Here is a 23,255-nt window from a genome sequence, read left to right on the forward strand (position 1 = left end):
CCAGCCAGGCACCCCCAGATGCCGTGAACGTTTTAAGACGTCTATAGGACTAACTGAGAAATCAATTACTCTTCTAGATCATATCTAGACCCAACAGGCTAGCAAGGGAAGGGAAATACTGGTATGATGACTAAGGAGGAATTCAGACACCACCTTTGAAAGGAATTTTGGAAGCAAATACAAAACTACTTAAAAAAATACACAGAGAAGAAGCACAAATAACTCCTATCATCAATCAAACCTAGAGCTTTTAATTCAGAGTCCATATACTAGGATAAAGAGTCAGAAAAGATTAAAAAGACTTGTATAAGATGCTGTTCACAGACTAAAAATTTAAAATCCGTGTCTCTGTAACGTGTCTATAAAATGTCTTTGTGTTTTGGTATCTGGATAATGATAGCTCACACTTCTGAATTCAAATAACCAGGTTTTTCTTTAACAGCAACTGATACTTTTTCTTCACCCTAAGGCTGCCGGGTCCCTTCCGGATCTTCAGGAAAAGCTTCGTTGTTACTGCTCCTAGCGCGGCTGTAACAGTGTGTGACCAACCCGAGCCACGAGCCATGTACAGTTGGAAGCATTTCACATCATTTCACGTAACCCTGTAAACCAGACTGCAGGAGGGCTGTGTGACCCTGCTCCTACAGGGAGGTAAAGTCACTCGCCCAAGGTCACACAGCCTTTTCAAATTTCTTTTTAAACTGTAACCTTCATAACACAACACACATAACTCTCAACAGAAGGTTAAATTCCTCCCAACTCAAGTGCTGTCTGTACCTTCCCAGGTTAAACTCCTCCCCGCCCCCCCAAGGGGCCGGCACCCTCACAGACTGACCGAAACCAGTCTGTGTCCCGAGGAGCCCTGACACTTCACTGGACTATGATGCTGAGACGTAGTGCGAAAAACGTGTCATCAGCCTGGGGCTGTAGCCACTCCAAGCTGCGTCCTAACCAGACAAATCTCTCAAAGGCCAGCTTTGCTTGATAATGTTCGAAAGCAAACACGACAGTATTAACTCACGATGACAAACAACCCCCTGCCCCCAAGGCCGACGCGGCAGGCCGCACCCACACGTGCTGGCTTCTGTCACCGCGCAGAGCCTCGCGGTCGGCTTCCACAATGCTCCCTACCGTACCCGGGGCTCCGAGGGCCAGAGCGGCAAAGTGCAGCACACTCAAGAGGTGACACAAAACACAGTGAACAGGACAAACGCTCTGGGGCCAGCGCACAGCAGCCAGGCAGCCCTCCAAGTTCATGGGTGAGGGCCTGTGTTCCTATGCCAGACACACTGCCCTTGCCTTTGGGGATGTTCTCTGGTTGACAGTCAAAAAAACGTAAGAAAACCAGCTTCAAGGATTCCTTATAACACTTTTTTTTTTCCTTCCTTCTTTTCCCTTTTTAACTAAGCATTAGCAATTTGCTCACCAGTCGCAATCACAACACGGAGCACGTAAGGACATCTAGCTGTGTCTCAGGTCAAGGCCCAGAGTGTGCCAGCTGACAGCTTGGGCCCCGGACTCAGGTGGGCTCGCTGCGAGTTCCAGCTCTGGGACCTCAGGTGAGCTGCCTAAGCTCAGAGTTTCAGGCCCCTCTTTTGTGAACCCACGGTGGTGATACCATCTACATCTCCAAGGACTGTGAGGGCTAAGATGAAGTGACGTGAGGAAGTGCGTGGCTCAAGGGCCTGAGACCGGCTATCAAGGAACATGGTATTTGTTCGAGAGGTCTTCCTGAAAAGCACCGTGGCAGACACCGGCTCAAATCATGGAGTGTCTTCCAAAGTGATACTTACTAGGTCAGCCTTCTTTAGAACAGAAATGTTCAGGTGAGCTGATACTCTTTACCACTTATATTCTTTTACCTAACCTTCATATGTGAAAACAGCGAGCTCAGAAACAAGGAGTAATTTCCAAAGGTTTAAAAACCACTATGGTGGGAACAATGAGCTTTTGTTCACTGCTGGGAGCAGAGCTGGTGTATCCGCTCTGGATACCAGCAGGATCCACTGATGCTACACCCGAACATGCCCGCTAGCTCTTGGATACACACCCAACTTCAATTCCTGTACCCTTGCACACCAAAAAGACACAGCAGTGGCCTTCACAGCTCCAAGTTGGAAAGAACCTAAATTTCCACCAGGCAGATGAATAAACTATGGGATATTCACAAACAGAACACCACAGAGCAAGGAGAAAGAGGTGCAATTATCTGATACCATGGATGATCTCAAACTAAATGCTGAATAACATAAGCCACAAACAAAAGAGTACATACTAAGTGGTACCATTTACAGAAAGTTCAAAAGTAGGCAGAACCAATGCATGGTTAGCAGTTACCCTCGGAGGGCGAACAGTCATTGGAAAGGGGCATCTGGCGGGTTTCTGGAGCGGTGGCAATGTTGGTTTCTTATTCTGGATGCTGTTTACGTGCGTCTGCCCAATTTGTGACAATCCATGAGCGGTTTACTTCTTGGCTTATTTATATGTTCACATCTTTGTAGGTCAATACAAAGCTTTAAAAATATGGTGTAAAACTTTAAATTGATAATTTTATTAGTTTATTTCCCCCATTTGTCTAAGAAGGATTTAAGAAAGCACATGTTAACGTGTTTCCCTAGACTGAGCTGAAACGGACAGCCTTACTTTCACTCCTGGGAAGCATAAGCTCCACAAGGGCAGATACTAAAGCTGCTTATTGTGGTTTCTTGGCACAGTAGCTATCAAAGAATTAACTGAATTAACCAGGGATTATATGATTTTTCCATTCAAAAGCTACTTGGGGCACTCTTACAGCCTGTCAGTCCTACAGGGCAAGCACACCACGGTACACAGAAGGAGTCATTTCGCAGGGTGTTCCTACCGGGGAGATTTTACACTTGCTACCAGGCCGCCCGCAGGCTCACCTCCTCGTCCTTCTCTGTGGATTCACCTACGAATAAGAAAGTGGGACGTGAGGAGGACAGATGCTTGGAGTCATGGAGACCCACCCACGGAAGTCTGACCCAAGTGCTGTCTGACTCTGCTGGACAAGATTCATCCCTAGAGCCACTTCTCTCAACTCAGAGTAACAGACAAACAAACGTATGGCCCACAGCTGTGTGGGATCCCATGGTGATCTGCATCCATTCAAATTATTTTTTTTTCTTTTTTTTTTTTTTTAAAGATTTTATTTATTTATTTGACAGAGAGAGAGAGATAGTGAGAGCAGGAACACAAGCAGGGGGAGTGGGAGAGGGAGAAGCAGGCTTCCCGCGGAGCAGGGAGCCCGAAGCGGGGCTCGATCCCAGGACCCTGGGATCATGACCTGAGCTGAAGGCAGACGCGTAACGACTGAGCCACCCAGGCACCCCCAAATTCTTTTCTTTTTTTTTTTTTAAGATTTATTTATTTATTTATTTGACAGAGAGAGAGGAACACAAGCGGGGGCAGTGGGAGAGGGAGGAGCAGGCCCCCCACGGAGCAGGGAGCCCGATGCGGGGCTCATTCCCAGGACCCTGGGACCACGACCTGAGCCGAAGGCAGACGCCCAATGACTGAGCCACTCAGGCGCCCCAAAATTATTTTCTTTTAAGGTAGAAATGGAGGATGGGACTTGGGAAACATTTTTAACTGACCTCTGGGGTAAAGACTGTCTGAAGTTTATTACTTTGTTAAACAATCTTCGATATAGTATAAATTTTGTAAAACTCAATAAAAGAATCTGTTTAATTACTATGACACACTGTTACATTTATAAATGTCCAAGCAAGCTATTATGAAGTTAAATTTTATTGGCCTCTTTGGTAGCCATATTATACATGTATAAAATGCAAAGTCAAACTCCATTTCTGATTGAAACAGGAAAACACAGAACAAATGAACGCTCAGTGGCCTGTGCTAACTGCAGAAGATGCATAAATCACAGCCTAGCTATGTTATATAGTCACGTGTGTGTGTATGGAATCGTTACATTTAGTTCTAAAAATTCACCTTGGATAGTTCTTGGAACTACTTTACCTAAAGAAACAGGCCTTCAGTGAACCCTGACGTGAGGTTTCACGCACTAAGCCATTACTGGAGCGGCCGTGGGGCCCCACTGTGCGCAGGCCCCTGGCCTGCAGGTGCGCGCAGCACCGAGGTGAGTATGACGATCCCTGCCCTCAAGGAGCCTCAGTCTAGTAGGGCTGAGACATACTAGACTGTGAGCTCCTCGAGGGCAGGAAAGGTGCTGTAGTCCTCTTGGCCCAGAGACCGGGCCCCAGGGTCAGCTCTCGTGCTGCTCACAGTGAACACGGGGGGCAGCCATCTGGGGCAGCGCAGGGTGAGCACAACAAGAAGAACAAAGTGCTCTGGAGACTCCGCGGGCGGAGGCTCGTCGGCTGTGGAGCCACGGAGGAGCCGGCGTGTGAAACCAGCCGAGAAAGAGGAGTAGGATTTCACCGGGAGGAGAAGGAGGAGTTCCAGGCCGAGGGGGGGTTAGTGCGGTCACAGTGTGAGAAAGGGGTGGGCCGCGATGGAAGGAATCTTCAGTCTGCTCTGGAAGCCTCTACCTAATACAGGAGTCACGGGAGCCCACTGAGGGCTGTTCGAGCAAGGGAGCCACTTGTCCACAGCGATGTTTCAGAAGATCAACTAAGGGGCTCTGCCAGATAGATGGACAGTCCAGGTGGAGGAGCAGGGGAGGGTGTGCCCAGCCGGCCAGCCGGGGCGGCGAGGAATTACTGCTCACTCCAAGATGGAGATGAACGCAAAGGCACCTTTGGGGCTATTGAAGGTGAGGGCCAGGGGCTGCCTGGGAGGCAAGGCAACAGACTTGTTTTAGGATGAACATGATGCTCAGCAGCAATGCGAACGCGGCTCTGGGCCTTGTGAGAAAAGGCAGCACGGAAGCTGAAGACAGACAGAGGTGAGAGGTTGGCACGGCCCAGGAAGCATACTGAGAGAAAGGAGGGCGGCCTGGGACGGACGTGTGGGCAATACACAGGGCGACCGTGGAGCAGCAGGTCGGGGCGTAAAGGAGGTGTCTGGGAGGCAGGCAGGAGAAACGATGGAACTGGTGTCAGAGAGGGGAGGAATCTCAAGGACAGAATCTGTCTAATTCTGAGGAAAGATCAAGGAGGAACAAAAAAATGTATGAGCAAAACATGAAATAAAGCATGTTCAAAATCCAGCTCTAGTAAGTGAGAGCATGTATCATGAATTGTATGAGAATTAAGAAACTGGAGATTTTTAGCTTGAAGAAAGCTGTGTAGAAACACCTGAAGGACTGTCATGTAGAAGGCGGAGCTGTGCTGTCTACGGGGCCCGAAAGGGTGGGACCAGGCCGGCAGGTGCGCAGCACGGGGCCCAAGGAGGAGCCCCTTCCAGAGTGTGCTGCTCACTGTATGGTGAGGAACGGCTGACCCATCTCTTCCACCGGGCTGCAAACGCTGGGGGCAGGATTGTGTTTTGTTCATGGTTGAGTCCACAGAACCTGACTTAGAATAAAGTGGGAGCTTAGCCAATAATTCCTGACTGGGTGAATCTTTTATACCTCTCCCTATCAGCCTTCATTCTTCCGTGAAACACGCTCCTTGCCCAGAGCCTTGGCTAGCAAGCTGAGCTGCCTGAAGATGAGCTGGGGCTACAGGCAGTCTAGAAGGCTTCAAGCGCTGGGGGACAAGGATGGGCCAGAGGAGCCACCAGGGTCTTTTGGACCCTGATGTTTGGTAATTTTCTATGAAAAAAGAGGAAGATACACCAAGTTTTAAAAATCTCACATAGAATCAGGGAAATATGAAGATAGGTTTTACAGCACACATTACATCATGGTGTTGGTCACACAATAACGCTCCCATGTATATGTATTACATTAAAATATCTTATTTATTACAGTATCGAGTCTCAGTCTAGACTTCAATTCGACAACTGTTTGTTGAGCACGTGTTAGATGCCTGCGCCGGGGCCACAGAAACGGGTAAGACACAGTGATGCCCATGGAGAGCTTAGAGCCCGGCGTGCAAATGAGAAATTCTCCAAGCCAGGTGGCACGGTCAACTCTGTGCAGACACTCTGAGGGGCTCAGCACGCTAACAGGTCCCTGCGTGCTCCCTCTAAGGAACCGGGAGCTACTGGAGGTTTGGGTCTGGCCGTGGCTGGCACAAATCAGGAGCCATGAAATGGCAGCTGCATAGGTCATGTGGATGTTCTGATGACAACAAACAGTAGCATCAAAAAGGCACCAAAGAGTGGCTATCTGTTTGCGGGCAGGGCCGACCAGGGCAGTCCCCTGAAGGAGCTAACATCCGAGCTGGATTCTGAAGACCACAGAAGTGGTTAGCAGCTGGGACAGCTGGGGGAAGGCGTCCCCGGGAGAGAAAACAGCACGTGAGAGATGGCGGGCCATGCCGGGAGAAGCGTAAGCAGTTAGGAGCGTGCTGGAGATGGAGGAGGAGTGGGAGATGGAACTGGATGGGCAACTAGGGACCAGGTTCTCATGGATCTTGTAAGCCATGCTCAGTCAGAAGTCAGGGGATGAGAGATCTGATCCTAATCTGGAGTTTCTTAAGATTTTAAGATACAATCTCCTGAGGATTCTAGCAAGGCATAAATAAATGCAAACCAGTTAATAAGTAATTATGTTTGCTGGAGAAGAGGTTAGCCTTAGCTGTCCTGATAGAATGACCTCAAACGCTACGACTGCATGGGAGAAGCCGCATGAGCCTGCCCCAGCCCCGGCCCTCACTCCCCCCACTCCTACCTGAGCTGAGCTTTGAGCTCAGTGAACCGGGGCCGCCTGCTGGGGTCATAGGCCCAGCATTTCGTCATAAGGCTGTAGAGGGTAGGAGGGCAATTTGGAGGCATTGGTAATCTCTCCCCATTCTCAATTCGACCGATCACATCATTGTTCTTCACTCCTTGAAAAGGCTTCACACCATGCATCAGTATCTCCCACATACATACACCTGTGAAGTGGGAATGAAAACAGAACCGTGAACTTGGTGGGAAGAGAAGAATGCCCATGTTTCAGGAGTAACTTCATAGCTGGCACAAGAGGACCAGCTGTGTGATTTTGGGCAAATCGGCTAAATAAAGCAGCATTCAATGAACTCTGTTATAAATAAGAATAGCAGTATTAATTTAATATGATGCAAATAATGAAATATTAAGTTATTTCCCAAAAAAACCCCAAGTTTTTCTAAGAGGTTTACTTTTCTAAAAATCCTATATTAGAAAATGGCCCACCAGGTACAGTGATCCTTCATGGTTTAATGAACCAGTTCAAAACGGGCTGAATGAATTTTCCCTTGCCCTCCACTGCAGTCCAGCCTCCTAATGATTACGGCAGCTGACCTGAAGCCTAACAAAAGAAAATACTAAAATTTAAGCCTTACACCTTTAGAATACTCAGACTCCTTTCACGAGGTAGCCCATTCCTGGCTAGGGTGCACGTCGGCACTGTCATCTAGCTTATGCACAAGTTGGTCAGGGGGTCCCTGCCCCCATGGGCAAGCTCTGGACTCCCTGGGCTGCAGTGGCCCTGCCCACAGACCCCTCACTCACACTCCACCCTTGCAGACCACATGCTTTCTTGGTGTCCTCTGAACAACACCTGAAAGCTCACTTCTAAAGTAAACGAGCGCACGGAGTCTAAGGCGGAGAATGACGACCACACGCTCTGGCTGGTGGGGACAGTGGGTGGCTTCGCATGTCTCGCAGGCTGATCTGGCAGCCTTGCCTCCCTGGCACGCACGCCTTTGCTTGTGCTAGCCTCCCCACACTTAGTGCCCCTTTCCTTCTCTTCCCCACGAGTGCTTCTCTTTCTGTGTGCGTGCCTCCTGCCAGCCCCGGGCAAGCCCCGGCTCGGCCCCCGTCCTCCCTGCACGCCGTGTCACGGGCTTGAGGAGAGGCACCTTGCTTCAGTGTCTTTGGCACCTACAGCGGGGTGTGCCTTAAAAGAAGCAAGGCCCATTATCCTACCAACGTGAACGACATTCTGACGTTTTCCGAATTCTCGTCGTTCCAGAGTGAAGAGTGTATGCCAAAAATAACGCCTTAGTTCTGCATTTCTCGCCAGAAATTATGACATCATTACTAACAACAGCGCCGGGCATCATTTCTCCACACCTTAATATGTTTCCGGCATCCCATCTTTGAAATTTACATATATTATCCTTACACCTTACATTTCTTTAAACACTGTACTTGATCAAATCTAAGATGCCGCTGATTATAAAATACAACAGTATTTTTATATGACCAAAAATGGGGGAAAATACTGCAACTAAGTTATGGCACCATCCTCTGTTACCTATTGGAATTACTTTATTCTTACCAAGGAGCGCTTCCAAACGCATTCAGACAAGGAAGTAACACTGGGATGAACAAAGTCCATACGAGTGCAGGCAAGGAGGCCACGGAAGACACGTCCCCAACTAACACCGACCATAAAATGCCACTGATTTAGGACACCAGTTCCAGAGAAGTTACAATGTGAAAAAACAGGCATCTTAGAATCTTTGAAAACTGAAATTTCCTTGACAGGATAAGCAACTGGCTCTCTGGGTCACACAGCAGATGAGCGAGGTCCTGGGAGGTGAAGCCACATCAGTCAGACCCCAGAGCCCTTTCTAAACCATGTCACGCTATTTCCTGCTCTGGAGAAAAGTTCCTTCCTTCACCTGTTATCACTTAGGGCACTAGATGAAACCAACAGCAAGTAAACAGAAGAAAAAATAACACATACTTGATGTATGTTATTTTTAATCATCGGGGAAAAAAGGTACATAACCTTATCAGGGCATCTCTCCTGAAGTAGTTTAAAATCTAGCAGAGAACACTCGCACACAAGACTGCCCACAAGATCAATGTGCGAGTGTCATGGCAGAGACAGGAAGTGCAGGGAACACAGAGGAAGGGAGGTTATGTCTGGAAAACACACCAGCTACATAAGGCTTCATGAAGAGGGGACATTTCAGGTGACCCCGAAGGTTAGAATTTCACCCGGGGAGAGGGTGTTAGGACAACGTGTTCCAGGCGGAAGGAGTGACACCAGAAGAGTGGGGTGGGGAAGGAGTATCATCCATATGGAAAGGGGAGAGTGATTTAAAATTTGATGAAGTAGTTGAAGTAAGTAGCGCCGAATGAGCGAGGGCCACACGGTCATAGTCGGAAGGTACCAGAACAACCCCGGAGCAGGACAGCGACTGACTCGGAGCAGGCGGGAAGGCACAGAGTAGGCGTGAAAACAGATGCCACAGGAGACAAAGGATCAAACTTCCAAGCCTTGAGACAAGTCAGGAAGGAGGCTGGACTCCAGGACAATGAGGAAAACACCACGGTAGGTATTCTGGAGCTGAGAAGCTAGCACAGAACCAGAGGACAGGTCAACCATTTAAAGTCATTCACGTAGAAAGAACGAACGAGATGGCAGAGAGAAAGAGAGGAGAGAAGGAAGGAAAGAGCTAGGACTGCTCCCAGGGAGGGATGCAGAGATGGCACAGGGAGACAGAGAGGCCTGGAGAAGGGAGGGGGATTCAGACAGCGGGACCTCACAGGAGTCACCCCCAAAGCTGGCGCTCCATGTGCGCCCAGTGACTGTCGAATGAACCAAGAGGACATCTCTGAAGGAGCAGTCAGGCAAGGGAAGGCAGATTAGCCTAAATACTCCGAAAAGAGCTAAGGCTAAGTCTGTTTTGTAGAGTATACGAAATGTAATTTAAAAACACAAAACTTTTCAAAATACTCACCAAACATCCATACATCACTAGCTGAGGTAAAACGTCGAAAATTGATGGACTCTGGAGCCATCCACTTAATTGGCAATTTTCCTTTGGAAGCTAGAAGATTAATTTTAGAAAGTGAATTTTCCTTGTTATCTGCTCAAGGATCTAAGTTATAGCTAGCTGAGATTTTTAGTATCAAAACAAAAAGCTTTAAATATCTGACCCTTTGGACTTTCTGTTTATTTGGAAGAACTACTTTTTGTTTCCTTGGTGTGGTGAGGTCTGGGGTGATCTGGTTAGCCTGTGGCAGGGAAATAAAGCACGGCAGCCCTCCTCTGGGCGGAGAGGCGGGGACGAGCGAGGGCGAGGCAGCCCCGTTAACTGGTGCTCCCAGCTTGCAGCTTGGTTATGCAACAGATCCTGACCCACCGGCTGGGACCTCTGCTGACGACACCCAGTCGCTTCTACAACCACCGAACCACTGTTCCTGGGGGAAATGTGTACATGCGCATACACATCTCACACAGATTATAATCTTAAACCCTGAAAACCAACTCATCCTGGTAGGTTCTATTTTCTTCATAAAACGAGGTTCAGACACGTTAGGTGACTTACCTGAGGCCACCCCACCGCCAGGTGCCCGAGCGGGGGTTCAAGGCCAGAGGGGCTCAAGCTATCCTGCCCCGCCCCCTCCCCTTTCCATCCTCCCGCAGAGACAGGCTCCGGTCCTCCACTGCTCCGTGCACGTGAACACGTGACTATGAAAGCACTGTATGACTTCGGGAGCTACAAATTTTAGCGACCACGCAAAGGCACGAATATGGAATATGTAACGAGGACTGACAACTATACCTTCACTGGTATGTAAAGAGCAGGACAGGCGATGGATGGAATGAAAATGTGTACTTCTTAGGTGAGTCTAAATCGTCCTCCTCTTGAGGTCTAACAGACCTTCCTTCTGTGCCGCAAAGGAAACTCACCACCTCACGGAACATTCCTTCAACTGCTGGCTTACAAGAGGAACAGCCCAGAGTACCTTTCCTCAAGGAGTTCTAATTCTAAAAGCTATGGTACGGGGTGTGACACAGACACTGAGTAAATGCCGGATGCCCTGGGAGCAGAGGAAGCCCACAGCTGAGCGGTGTGTCCGAGAAGGCAGCAGGGGCACGGAGTCCACAGGGGAGGGAGCCCCGGGTTGCGGAGGGGCCTGTGCTCTGCCAGCCTCGTCTGGACTTCCTTCTGTGAGCAACACGTGCCTTTGAGCACCTTCCATCAGGAGACAACTTCATTCGAGTCATTTCTTTTTTCCCACTTAACTTCAAGCACCTTCATGACAAGTGAAGTCAAATCCTTTGTTCAATTCCTTCCAAACAAACTACTCTACACCTGTGTGTGTCCTGAATAAAGCATCCCCAACCTTTTGGGGGTGTTCTCCTGAAGCCTAATGGAATCTGCACTTACTGACCTGAGATGACAACAAATACATGAATTTGTCAACTGCTCATTTTAAATGCTGTCTACGTGATATGAAACCTCAGTCATCAAGCTGTTTGGAGGTCAGCTCTTTACCAGAAGTCTAGAACCTGGACCCGTCAGGGCTTGAGCTGGATAGGAAATGAATTTAAAAACAGCAAAGAGCTGGCTTGGTCATTTTTATGTTAAATGACTAATTGAAATGAATGAACAACCCAAGAATTCTCCTTTCACAAAGCAGAAAATCTCTGTTAAAATTGTTCCAAGCTATAGTACACAGAAGACATATGGAAAGAGAACAGTCATAAGCCATGGTATGAAACGAAGGAGACTAGTTTTGTATGTAAAAATCTGGCCTCATTTTGCCACAATATAAGAATTTAAAAAACTGAGAAAGAAACTGGCTCTCAAAAGTGATAGTAAGGGGCGCCTGGATGGCTCAGATGGTTAAGCGTCTGCCTTCAGCTCAGGTCATGATCTCAGGGTCCTGGGATCGAGTCCCGCATCGGGCTCCCTGCTTCTCCCTCTGCCTCTCTCTCTCTCTCTCTGTCTCTCATGAATAAATAAATAAAATCTTAAAAAAAAAAAAAGTGGTAGTAAGAATTAGAATATACACTAAGAGCATAATATGGATTTGTAATCCAAACCTTAGCTGAGATACTAGGGATATGAACATCTGTTAATAAAAATATTTGTTCAATAATAATTTAAAGAACCAAGTCAAACTGATTCCAAAATTGGCAAAATTAAAGAAGAATCACAGGAGCTGGATTTCAGCTCTAAAACCAATTGATCAAAGTCTCTGAAGAGAGCAGACTGGAGATTTTTCAGTCTGACTGCTTCCACCGAGTCAACGTACCCAGCCCCACTTGTGTGAGGTGTCTATGTTTGCCATTTGAAGAACGTTGGGGCTGATTCCAATTTTTGGCTACTGGAAATAAAGTTGCAATGAACATTCCATATGCAGGTTTTGTGTGAATGTGAGCCTTCATTTCTCTGCGAGGAGTAAGTACCCAGGAGAGTAACTGCTGGGTTGTACGGCAGCTGCACAGTTAACTTCTAAAGGATCCGTGAAACTCTTCCAGAGTGGCTGTACCATTTTACATTCTCACAAGCAATGTTTGAGTAATGCAGTTTCTCTGCATCTTTGCCAGCATTTGGTGTTACCACTAGTTTTAATTTTAGCCATTCTGACAAGTGTGCAATGCTACCTTGTTGTGGTCTGAGCCTCTGCCCGGGCTTCTCTGCCCTCCGCGTATCCTCTTCAGTAAAGCCTCTCTGTCCACTGTTTGTCCACGTCGTGTTCCTGGTTTCTGTTTTCCCTGCTGGATTCTGAGAGCTCACTGCACACTGTGGACACTAGTCCTTCGTGGAATGGCTTGTGGTTGCAGGCGGGCACTGTGCCTGGCAAACATCCTCCAGGTCTGCACCTTCCCTTTCCACCCTCTTAACAGGGTTTTTTTGCAGAGCTAAAAGTTTTCATTTTGATAAGGTCCCATCTATCAAGTGTTTCTTTTTATGGATCATATTTTTGGTGTCAAGTCTAAAGACCCTTTGTCCAGCCCTAGATCCCAAAGACTTACTCCTATGTTTTTCCTAAAAGTTTTATGGTTTATGTTTTATAATTAAGTCTATGGTCCACTCTGAGTTAATGTGGGGTGAGTCAAGCTGAGGTCCATTTTTTGTCTCTGGATGTCTGACTACTCCAGCCCCATGGATTGAAAAGGCTGTCTTTCTTCTACAGAACTTATTTTATGCCTCTGTCAAAAATCAGCTGAGCTTACTAGGACACAGCTTTTTAAGAAATAAAAAATCATTAAAGATTCTGAGTTTATTGCCTCTTTATTGCTCTGATTCCTTACCTTTGTAATAAGTACTGTCTTCCATATATCGGGATAATCCAAAGTCTCCTAGTTTTACGCAATCATTAGAGGACACCAGAACATTCCGAGCAGCAATGTCCCTGACAAGGAAGAATTTGGGATAAGAAATTTTAATACAAGGAAAAAACAAACCCACAAACTCATCTATATTATATAAAGACATACTGATAGGTACTTTGAAAGACAGCTTATAGACAACACAAACAGATTTATTACACACTGAAAAAAAGACACTCTTATGATTTAACTTCAAATATACTCCTTCTGGCAGATATTTACTCATTAATACGATAATCAGTATTTTGAATGACAGCAAAGTATACTCTCAAATAACAAATATCTGAGAATAAGAAATAAAAAAGGAATTATTACTTTTCATATAATCATATTACCACCTGCATTAACAGACAGACAGGGATGCACGACTGGGATCTGTAACCCTGCTGCTACTAAAAGATCTCATCACCTAAAATAAAAGCCATCATCTAAACCCTTGTAAATGATTTTGCTCATGGAATTTATTTTCATGCTGGGTAATAAAGTAGTGGGCAAACTGTAAGGGCTTTCCCTTGCATTCAAACTAAGGACCCGGATAAGAAATAGAAATTCCACAGAATGCCACAGATGTCACTCATGACCCTCTGGGGCCTGGGGCATTCCCAGGACAGTGTCTGTCTTAGTCTACATGCTCACTGCTCTAGGACCGTGTACGGTCTCTCAATAGCATTTGCAGAAGAGAGAACTGGCCTGAGAGCAAACAAATGTTTCCATGTGAGGAAAACCCTCTAACTGTGCGTACAAACAGGCCACGAGTCTTCCCTGGGCTGGGACAGGTGCTGCCTGACTTTCCGGTACCGTCTACATACGACAGAGTCCAGCAGTACAAAGAGTCACAGGGCACAGTGAGTGTCTCCTCCCTCCGGTTTCCCCGCTACCACCCCCTTCCCCTGTCCAGAGGGCAGCTTACCAGCTTTATGACTGGATCTTACCTGTGCACAAATCTTTTGCTCTCCAGATACGCGAGAGCTGTACTAAGCTGATAGGCATATAGGATCAAAGACGCTAGGTCCAAACTGTACTTCCTCACTTGCAGAAATGACCTCAGCTTTTGGAACAGTGACCAAGATAAAAAAGAATTAGTGACAGAGAACAGAAATCAACAGCAAAGGAGCTACATTCAACAACGCTGCCCATTTCCACACTTTTATGAGAATGGCTTCAATTCTCCCCTAAAACAAAGGGGCAGAATGAAACATACTAGCTCAGAAATTATGATTAATCATTCTTTATTTGAATCCTATTATAAAACTGAAATCTTCATGACTGTAGACAAATTTCTGAAAAAATACAGAAAGATGCTGCAAGGAAATGAATAGAAGTGTGAACTACCGCTAGAGTAAGAGTTAGGGGGACAAACAGACGGAGTTAGCCCTCACACGGCCAGCATGCCTGCACCCCACACTTCGCTGTATCCCAGGCAGGTACGAGGAGGAAGGGGAGGCAAGAAGTTCTCCCATCCTCCTCCAGGAAGTTTTGGGTACAGAAAGGTGTTGGTATTTACCCCACGGGGCTTATCAGTCCTATTACTATTGTCACGATCAGTTCAGCTAAATGCTAGCATGGCAAAGGAAGACAGACGATTGAACTCTAATTCTACAAAATCTATACATAAAGGAGAAAGTTTTAGTAATAAGTTTAAGCCAGGAAAACTGGCAAATTCTCCAAAAGCAAAAGTAGAAAAATACTGTGAACAAAAAATGTATGTAAGCACTCTGTTTGATTTGGAAAGGTGGGGCAGAGGAAGAAGAGATGTTGTAAAGACCTGAAGTCATTTCATCCAGCAAACTAGGTTATCAAGCACAGAGGAGAGCAGCGGGGAGCCCGCAGGGGGAGGGAGGCAGAGGTTGTCATGCAGAGGTGCAAGGACCCAAACTGCTCTCGGCTGCTAAGCAGAACCCCTAAATCTCCACAAAAAGCAAGACTGTGTTTGGTGTCCTTTAAAATTAGAGAAGAAATGTAACTAATGTTTCAGGCTAAATTACTGAGCTTTAGTACCAGTAAGTGAAGTGTAGACACCTGGAAAACTGACTTGTGTTCATCCGCAAGCATGCAGGCTACAGCGTGGCCCGGAGAACAGGTGTTGGGCCCCGCCTGCCCTGCCGAGGGTCTGATCCACCAGGCCTGGGCGAGGGCCCAAGAATCTGGCTTCTAACAAGTTTCCAGGTGATGGTGACACCCTAAGTAAGGAATTTCTGTGTTCTGGAGAGAGTCAAATAAGGAGATCTGTCCACATGTGTTACTCACATTTTCAAAAGAAACTGTGACTAGTGTCAGTTGGTCTGAAAGACACCATAAAATGAATTTTCAAGCAGAGTAAGTTACTGCAGATTTCCGTAAACGCAGCAGTAACTTATCGGAGTTCCATTAAGAGGGCCTCTTTCATCCTCGGACCCCTGGGCTCGCGGGGCAGCAGCTCCAGAGAGGAAGAAAGCACCACTGGGTCACCACTGCCTTCAGGACTGAGTCAGGGCATGGCTTGGGAATTTAACCAGGAAGACGCTCGTGTCTCTGAGCCCAAACCACAAGGGTACCCTTCACATACTCCCCTTTCTTAAACAAAGGACACCAAACACCCAGGGTGGGCCGAACGAACGCCAAGCACAAGACTATCGTGTCACTGACACTGTGACAAACGGGCTGGCAGTCGCCCTGCCAGGCCCGGTCCGAGGATCAGGGTACCTCTCCCAGCGTGCACAGCTCCATGATTATCCAGACAGGGTTCTCCGTGATGACACCAATCAGCTTCACGATGTGAGGGTGGTCAAACTGACGCATTGTTACTAGGGAAAAACAGTTGTCCCCAGTTATTCTTCTGATAGAGTAGTAGGTAAGGGGGACTGATGTACTCTGTGTTTTCTTGGCCTAGGCGCTCTGTAGAAATAAACTAGTTGAGACAGAAGTCATTGCCAGGATTCGTCTCGTCCTTAAGATACCGGATACAGAGATACAGGAACAGGATTAAAGACAGACTTTTTTCTTTTGATGAAAGAACAATACAATTTTGAGGAAAATGATACTGATCAAGTCAATATGACTTACTCTATGACTTATTAATTTATTGGACTGTTGGGTGGTAAATATTTCCTGAAATGGAGGGTAGAAAAAAGCATTTGTTCCATGTCCATGTAATGAAGGACCCCGAGATTCAATCACATGACCAGTGTCCCCTGAGCGCCTCTCATGGGTTCAGTGCTATGCTGGGCACTGGGCCTGAGCAGTGAGCACAGCAGACAGGGTCCTAGCCCCGTGGAGCTTAAAGCCTAGAGAGGGGCAATACTAACTTCTAGGCAGTGTTTATTTAGTTTCAAATACTTAGGAAGGAGAAAACGTGGTCCTGTGACAAAGCCTCCTGAGGAAAAACTACTCTAAGCGCAGGGTCAGATGTGGAAGCAGGAAGGACATCCCAGACTGAGGGCAGGTGGAGATGTGTACAAGCAGGACGAGGTCCTGGCTCTCCACGAGTGTGCACTCAGCAGAGAGCAGCTACCCACGCACGGCCCTCCCCGCAGTCTCACCCCGCACGTGTGAGCGGAGAGCCGAAGGGCAGCACTGCACAGAGGCGGGGCACCCGGCACGGTCCCGGCTCTCTCCCTGGTCTGTGAGCTCCCTCACGCGGGGACCGTGTCTGTCCCGCTCACCCCCAACTCTAGGGCCTGCTGGCACCTGGGCTGGACTCATTTCTACATCTGCCCAATCCCAGTGCCAGGATGCTCAACCTCACGGTGCCGAAGGAGACGGGGACAGTAAATCTGTCCACGCTCACACCCCAAACATCATGGCTTACCTGGCGCAACGTGTGGGTATGAGCCTCTGCAGATACAGGCATTAATTTGCAAGGCAAGACAGTAACTGCCGTTGTCACAGACAAGCCAGAATATTATTTTTCTTACTTCTTCAGAGACAGCTCGTATTTCACAGATAAAAAAAGTCACATGGAGTTCCACAGAAATGTCTAGAAACTTACAGGCTTCTTGAAGGAATTTCTCTCTCACGCTGTCCGAAGTACAGTTTTTACATGTTTTAATTGCAACCGCCAAAGCTGGATTCTCCTGTGTTAGGGAAATTTCAGAATCACACACACATGCAAAAAGAGCTTCTCTTTATGAATCAATGGGCACGTTCATGAAAAGCTGTGTGTTTGGCAACTATGTGGATTCTGGACCAGACAGAATCAGAACTGAAAATCTCAAGAGAGGAACACTTAAAATACTCTACAAAATCCCCAGAAAAAAAGTCCAGGCACGTTAACATGTTGTAGGTAATTCATTCACTCGTTGTGCCACAAACATTCACTTCCTGCTACGTGCCAGGCAGCCTTCCAGATGCTCAGGATACATCACTGAACAAAAGGCAGCGAAGTTCCCTGTTCTGCTCAAGGTTACCTTCCCACTAAGAACTGACAACACACACAAGAAACCAGTTGATCACAGGGTACCTTAGAGGGTAGCAATGCTGTGGACAAGGAAGGAGCGTGTCAGGATATGTGAGGCAGAGATCAGGACGGAAAAACCAAAGGAGGGAGGGAGGGACTGGCCGAGAGCTGGCCAGGGGCACAGCCGGGGTCATGGATGCTCTGGGACCTGAGGGCTGGTGTGGTGACAGGCTGGCGGCTGGGACAAGCTTGGGGCAGGGTGGGGTGCTGAGACGCTGAGTTCAGGTTTCTGGTGAGACAAAGGGAAGAGGCAGCTCAGCTAGGACTAGGACGTGAGGGGCATGAGATGGCAGCGAGCCAGCGTGGCACACAGGAGAGCGGGGAAGGAGAATCTGGGTGGAGTTCAGGGTCAGATTCGGGCTGGAGGAGATCCTCAGGGCCGGGGGCAGGAGCACGGCACCCGGGCACGCTGCAGCGCTGGAGGTCAGGGAGAAGGGGAGACACACAGCAGACTAACAGGGTGACCGGCAAGGTGGAGAGAAACCAAGAAGGCATGTGGACCTGCTTGCCCGAGAAGCTGACACTTTCTTGAACGAGTTCAAAAGACAGAGCTTAAGAAAGACAAGAAATGAGGTCATCCCAAGCCTTGATGGAATACCATGCATGCTTATAATTAGCAACTTAATTGCTTATCTTATCCTTGGCTCTATGTTGTCTTTGCCAGAACCACATATTCTTCACACTGGAGATTTTCGTAAGGTGCCTCGCATTCTGTTAAGGAGGCAGGAGAGAGGAGGAGGACAGAACGGAAGAGAAAGAAGCGGGAGAACGTGGCGAACGGACACCCTTACGAGAGGATCCCGAGAGGGGAGGAGGGCAGACGAAGGAGCCATCACACAGGTATGAGGAGCATTCAGCCACGAGGCCCCAGAGGAGGGCTGTATAGTCTTGCTGTCTTTAGTTTTCTCAGTAGGTTTTGAACCTTTCTGTCCTTTTTGTAAATTATCTCACTGGGCCTACAGGTTATCTGTAAGAGAGCCTGACAAGGTACAGAGGGATCCAGGATACCCATCTTATAGACAGGTCAGCAAAGGCTGACAGGTTCAGCGGCTTGCCCAAGGTCGTCCTGCTGTAAGTGGCATGTCCCCTCTGCAACAGGGACCGGGGCAGAGTATATGTGACGAGCAGCAGTGGGGGGCAACAGCTCGGGATGGATGTCACAAGACCCGGCTCTGAAGCGGTGCCCAAGCTAGATTCTCGAGTGTTGATGAAGCCTGGATTTGCCAGGGTCTCTCAGAAGAGTCCTTGCTACTGGATCGTGAGTCTCTGTCCATGTCAACAGCAGCCTCAGGCAGAAAAGACTGGCCAGGAGGACAGTGGGAAGACAAGACATTGCTTCCTGTCTCCTCAGGGCGGGAACATCCCAGGGCTCAATCCCAGGGCCAGCTCGACTCGAGGCGACCTCACTGAGCACCAAGTCCTACCTCTACACTGACTTCCAAATTCTCTCTCCAGTCCTCACTTCGTCTTTCAGCCCAGACTGATATCCAACCCTCCCATGCCCTGTCTTGACGAGGATGTAGCAAAGTTACTTTAAACTTGATACGACCTAAACAAGACTCCAGATATCCCCCTATGATGGTTCGTTTTATGTGTCAAGGTGACTGGGCCACAGCGTGTCCAGATATTTGGTCAAGCATATTCTGAGTGTTTCTGGATGGATTTAACACGCAAACTGATAGACTGAGTGAAGCAGGTTGCCCTCCCTAATGTGGTGGGCCTCATCTGATCAGCTGAAGGCCTGAATAGAACAAAAAGCCGATCCTCTCCTAAATAAGAGGAAATTCCTCCTGCCCAATTACCTTTGAGCTGGGACACTGCTTTCTTTCCTCCCCTTTGGACTACACCTGCACTGGCTATGTTGGGTCTCAGGCCTTCAGACACAGACCGGAAGTAAGAAACCACCAGCTCTCCGGGTCTCTAGCTGGCCAGCTGCAGATCTGAGGAGCATCAGCTTCCAGGATCGCACGAGCCAATTCCCAACACATCTGTTTTGAAGGCACTGCACCCACAGCCTAGGGCTTCTGTTTTCCTGGGGAGCCCTCACTAAGATACCCACCACCAGACGCGTTTCCTCCTTAGCCTTCTCCACCTCACTCGAGACACGAAGTCACACAGATGCTTAAGGTCAACAACCTAGCGGTCAGTTCTGATTCCTCAGTTCCCCTCAGCTCCCACAGATCCAACAATCCAGGAGCAAGACCGGTGTTTCCTACCTACAGCCTGCATCCGGAATCTGCCCACCCGGCCTCTGCCACTGCTGTTGGCTCACTCACTGGCTCCACCACCCCACCACCACCTCGCCCCAAAGCTCCTTTCCTAGCGGCAATGTGTGCCCTTCTGCACCCAGTCTCCCCGAGGCACCCCCTGTCCCCAGGACACTGGAGAAAAAGCCCAGCCCTCTGCCGTGGCCCCCCCAGGGTCCCTCTTTACTCAGAACTCTCACACCCAGCCTTATTTTCTATGCTCCAACATCATTTCCCGTGGCTGCCCTTCTTGTCCTGCCTGACTGGAAAGCTCTTCCCCCGGGAAGCTGCGCTGAGATCCTTGGTCAAACCGTCCCGTCTAAAACAGCGCGCAGCCGCCTGCCCTGCACTCTAGCTCCCTGCCGCTCTGCACAACCCTCACCACAAGCTCCAAGCACAGAACTGTCTGCGCCACAGGCCTCTCAGGTTATTGCAATGTCACTATTCTACACATTTTTATTATATGTTACAGTATACACATAATGTACATTGTCACATCATTACTACTTCCCATCACTGAAATGTAAGTTTCAAGACATAGGTACCTTGTTGTCTTGTTTGCCAAGAAGTTCCCCTTACAACAGTACTGAATTCACAGTAGGTGCTCAATACGTATCTGCAGAGTTAATGAACGCTATTAAAACCTTTCTTTTGAATGCAGATGCCATTTACAAGTCAGCTGTGGTATATCTTAAAAATACCTTAAACTGTATTAATTTTACATTTCACACTGATTGCACACCATATGATTCCAGAATACTAAACATTTTCAAACAAGAGAAATAGAAACAGCAAAATGACTCTGACACAGATGTGGGTCACTTTCTTAACCTGCAGAGGAGGCATGCCTGCATGCAGGATTCCAGGTGGTAATGGTGGCCTGGTCCCTGCAGGACAGTCGCTGCTACCACAGAGTGTCTGCTAAATGTCCGGGCTTAGAGCCTTCTTAGAAGCGCTAGCCATACACCTCGCTAAGATGTAACTACTCTGCTTTGAATGAGTTAGTCTTTGTCTTCCTTAACTAGATGGTGAACTTCTTTAGGACCAGGACCATGAATTCTACCTCCATCTAAACACAGGGCCAATTGGTATAATCTAGAAATGACACGAAATGTCCTTTTTAACAGGAATTCTGAATAACAACAACAGAAACTTCTGTAAGACTACAAAACCATCAATCCTGTGAATTCATACTCAAATATTGTCCATGATGCTTTAAGCAAGACAGTCTGAAGACATGCAAAAAAAGTACTGCTCTCTAAAACTCAGAGTTTCAAATGGATGCTGGACCTAAGATTCCGTGGGGAGCACGTGTATAAAGGGCCGAATGTGAACAGAACCAGGGTCTCGTCATCTGTTCACGGAGTAGCACTTGTGGCTGTCGGCCCCCAAACTGGACAGCAGAAGCCTGGGGAATGCTGAGCATCAGAGGGGCTGGTCACAGAGATCAGAATATTGGAGAAGTCAGTTCAAAGTGAGCAAGACCAGAACCTAAGCAAAGCTGGTTTCTTGTTTTTGTTTTTTTGCCTAAAAAACCTTTAAAAAGAGGCAGATTCAAACATAGCTGGGTTATTGGTCAAGGTGTGACTTTAAAAAACCTTTAAAATACAAGCAATATTTAGGGGAGAGAGAGGTCTATTCTTTTTTTAAAAAAAAAAAAATTTATTTATTTATTTGAGAGAGTGAGAATGAGAGAGAGAGAGAGTACATGAGAGGGGGGAGGGTCAGAGGGAGAAGCAGGCTCCTCGCTGAGCAGGGAGCCCGATGCGGGACTCGATCCCGGGACTCCAGGATCATGACCTGAGCCGAAGGCAGTCGCCTAACCAACTGAGCCACCCAGGCGCCCAAGAGGTCTTTTCAATGTCCCTGAAAATACCACATTGTCGTCCAATATGCCTCCATAAAAGATATGATTAGGCTCTGAATTATTAACAACTGCAGTGGACCTTTAAAAGACTTAAATAAATCCAGAGAAGGGCTATTCTGGGATTCATTAAGAGAAAAAGAGATTTAAAAGCAGATTTTTTAAGGCTAAGATAATAATGATGAAAGAATATGCAAGTGATCAGCAGAGGTTCAAATAATAAGAAAGAAGCCCGATCACCCTGCCAAATGAAGGCAACAGTGCGTGTGAACGAGCCTCTACACTGGCTCTGAGAATGAACTCCAGGTCCCCATGTGTAGCCCACCCGACCCCGTCTCCTCTCCTTCCGTGGCCCTCCCCGCACACACCACTGCGGCCACACTGGCCTCCTGTGGACTGCTCCCTTCTTGCTTCAGGGCTCTGCTGCGGGTCACCTATCAGAAGGCCTTCTTCTACCATCTCACGGGGAGAGCACCCCAACCTCCTCTTGCCCGTGCTTTTTTCTCAGAGCACTTCTTCCCCGCTCGACATTCAGTGTATTTGTTTTTGTCTGTTCTTTCTGTCTCAGAGAGATTTAAGTTCCGTGAGAGCAGAAATTGTGCCTGTTTTGTTCATTTTCATGTCCCCACCACTTCGCTGTCATATGGTAGGTGACGGAGGAATTGTTGCTGAAATAATTACTGGAGTCTCCAGTGGCAGGTTCCTGGCCGTGACATGTGTGCTGAGCTGCAGTCTGATGGATTAGTAAAAATCCTTGAAGAAATGTTACTTATCTTATAGAACACTAAAGAACATAATCTGGAAAAAGGACTTAATAGGAGCCCCAAGAAATGAGTAGATTCCTCTGCACTATAAAATTAGACACCCACATTAATAACAAAATAAACACTCACGTACAACATATATCAGGAAGATACTCAACAAAAAGTGTGAACCCTGGTATTTTTCTGGGGGCTGGGACTCATTCAACAAATATTTAATAAACACTAGACAATGGATATTAAAAAAAATGTTCTCTTGTATTTTCACAACTGAAATGGATTATTTTATTTATTTTTTAGATTTTTATTTATTTGACAGAGACACAGTGAGAGAGGGAACACAAGCAGGTGGAGTGGGCGAGGGAGAAGCAGGCCTCCCGCTGAGCAGGGAGTCCGATATGGGGCTCGATCCCAGGACCCTGGGATCATGACCTGCGCCGAAGGCAGACGCTTAATGACTGAGCTACCCAGGCGCCGCTGGATTAGTTATTTTAAAAATGCATGAAATCAAGCCCATGAACCCTGCCATTATCTGTGTGGTCCTGGTAAGTCACTGAATTCTAGAGACTGCAGGGAGCTCCGAGGGTACCGAGTTCAACTACCAAGAAGCTGCACCTCCCTCCCATCTCATGTGGGTGTAGCCAAGTCTAAGAGTTAGGAAGTCTTTTTTTTTTTTTATGATAAAAACTTTATTGTCTTAAATATCAAATGTTTTACACATCACTTTTTCTTCAGAAAGTTCCTATTAAAAAAAGAAAAATAAAGTGTTTCAATTATTTAGGGCTGACTTAACATTTCAGTATGTGACAAAAAACTCAAACCCAAATGCATCTAGTTCACTCAGCTGCAGACA

General features: G+C 47.5%; 1 protein-coding gene across 17 annotated transcripts in view; it reads right to left on the minus strand.

Annotated features, from left to right (window-relative positions):
- The window catches only part of PTK2 (protein tyrosine kinase 2), a 261,505-nt gene that overhangs the window by 43,646 nt on the left and 194,604 nt on the right, over positions 1-23,255 (minus strand). For all 17 annotated transcript variants that reach the window (XM_081816607.1, XM_081816606.1, XM_081816604.1 and 14 more), the window contains 6 exons: positions 17,064-17,148; positions 15,779-15,879; positions 14,029-14,144; positions 13,019-13,119; positions 9,708-9,797; positions 6,719-6,923 (listed from right to left, as the gene is read on the minus strand). In XM_081816607.1, the coding sequence (XP_081672733.1) occupies positions 6,719-6,923; positions 9,708-9,797; positions 13,019-13,119; positions 14,029-14,144; positions 15,779-15,879; positions 17,064-17,148 (698 nt within the window). The remainder of the gene's footprint in view (positions 1-6,718; positions 6,924-9,707; positions 9,798-13,018; positions 13,120-14,028; positions 14,145-15,778; positions 15,880-17,063; positions 17,149-23,255) is intronic.

The sequence above is a fragment of the Leptonychotes weddellii genome, chromosome 4 (genome assembly GCF_054177405.1).
Source record: "Leptonychotes weddellii isolate Sample4059 chromosome 4, ASM5417740v2, whole genome shotgun sequence".
Lineage (NCBI taxonomy): Eukaryota > Metazoa > Chordata > Mammalia > Carnivora > Phocidae > Leptonychotes > Leptonychotes weddellii.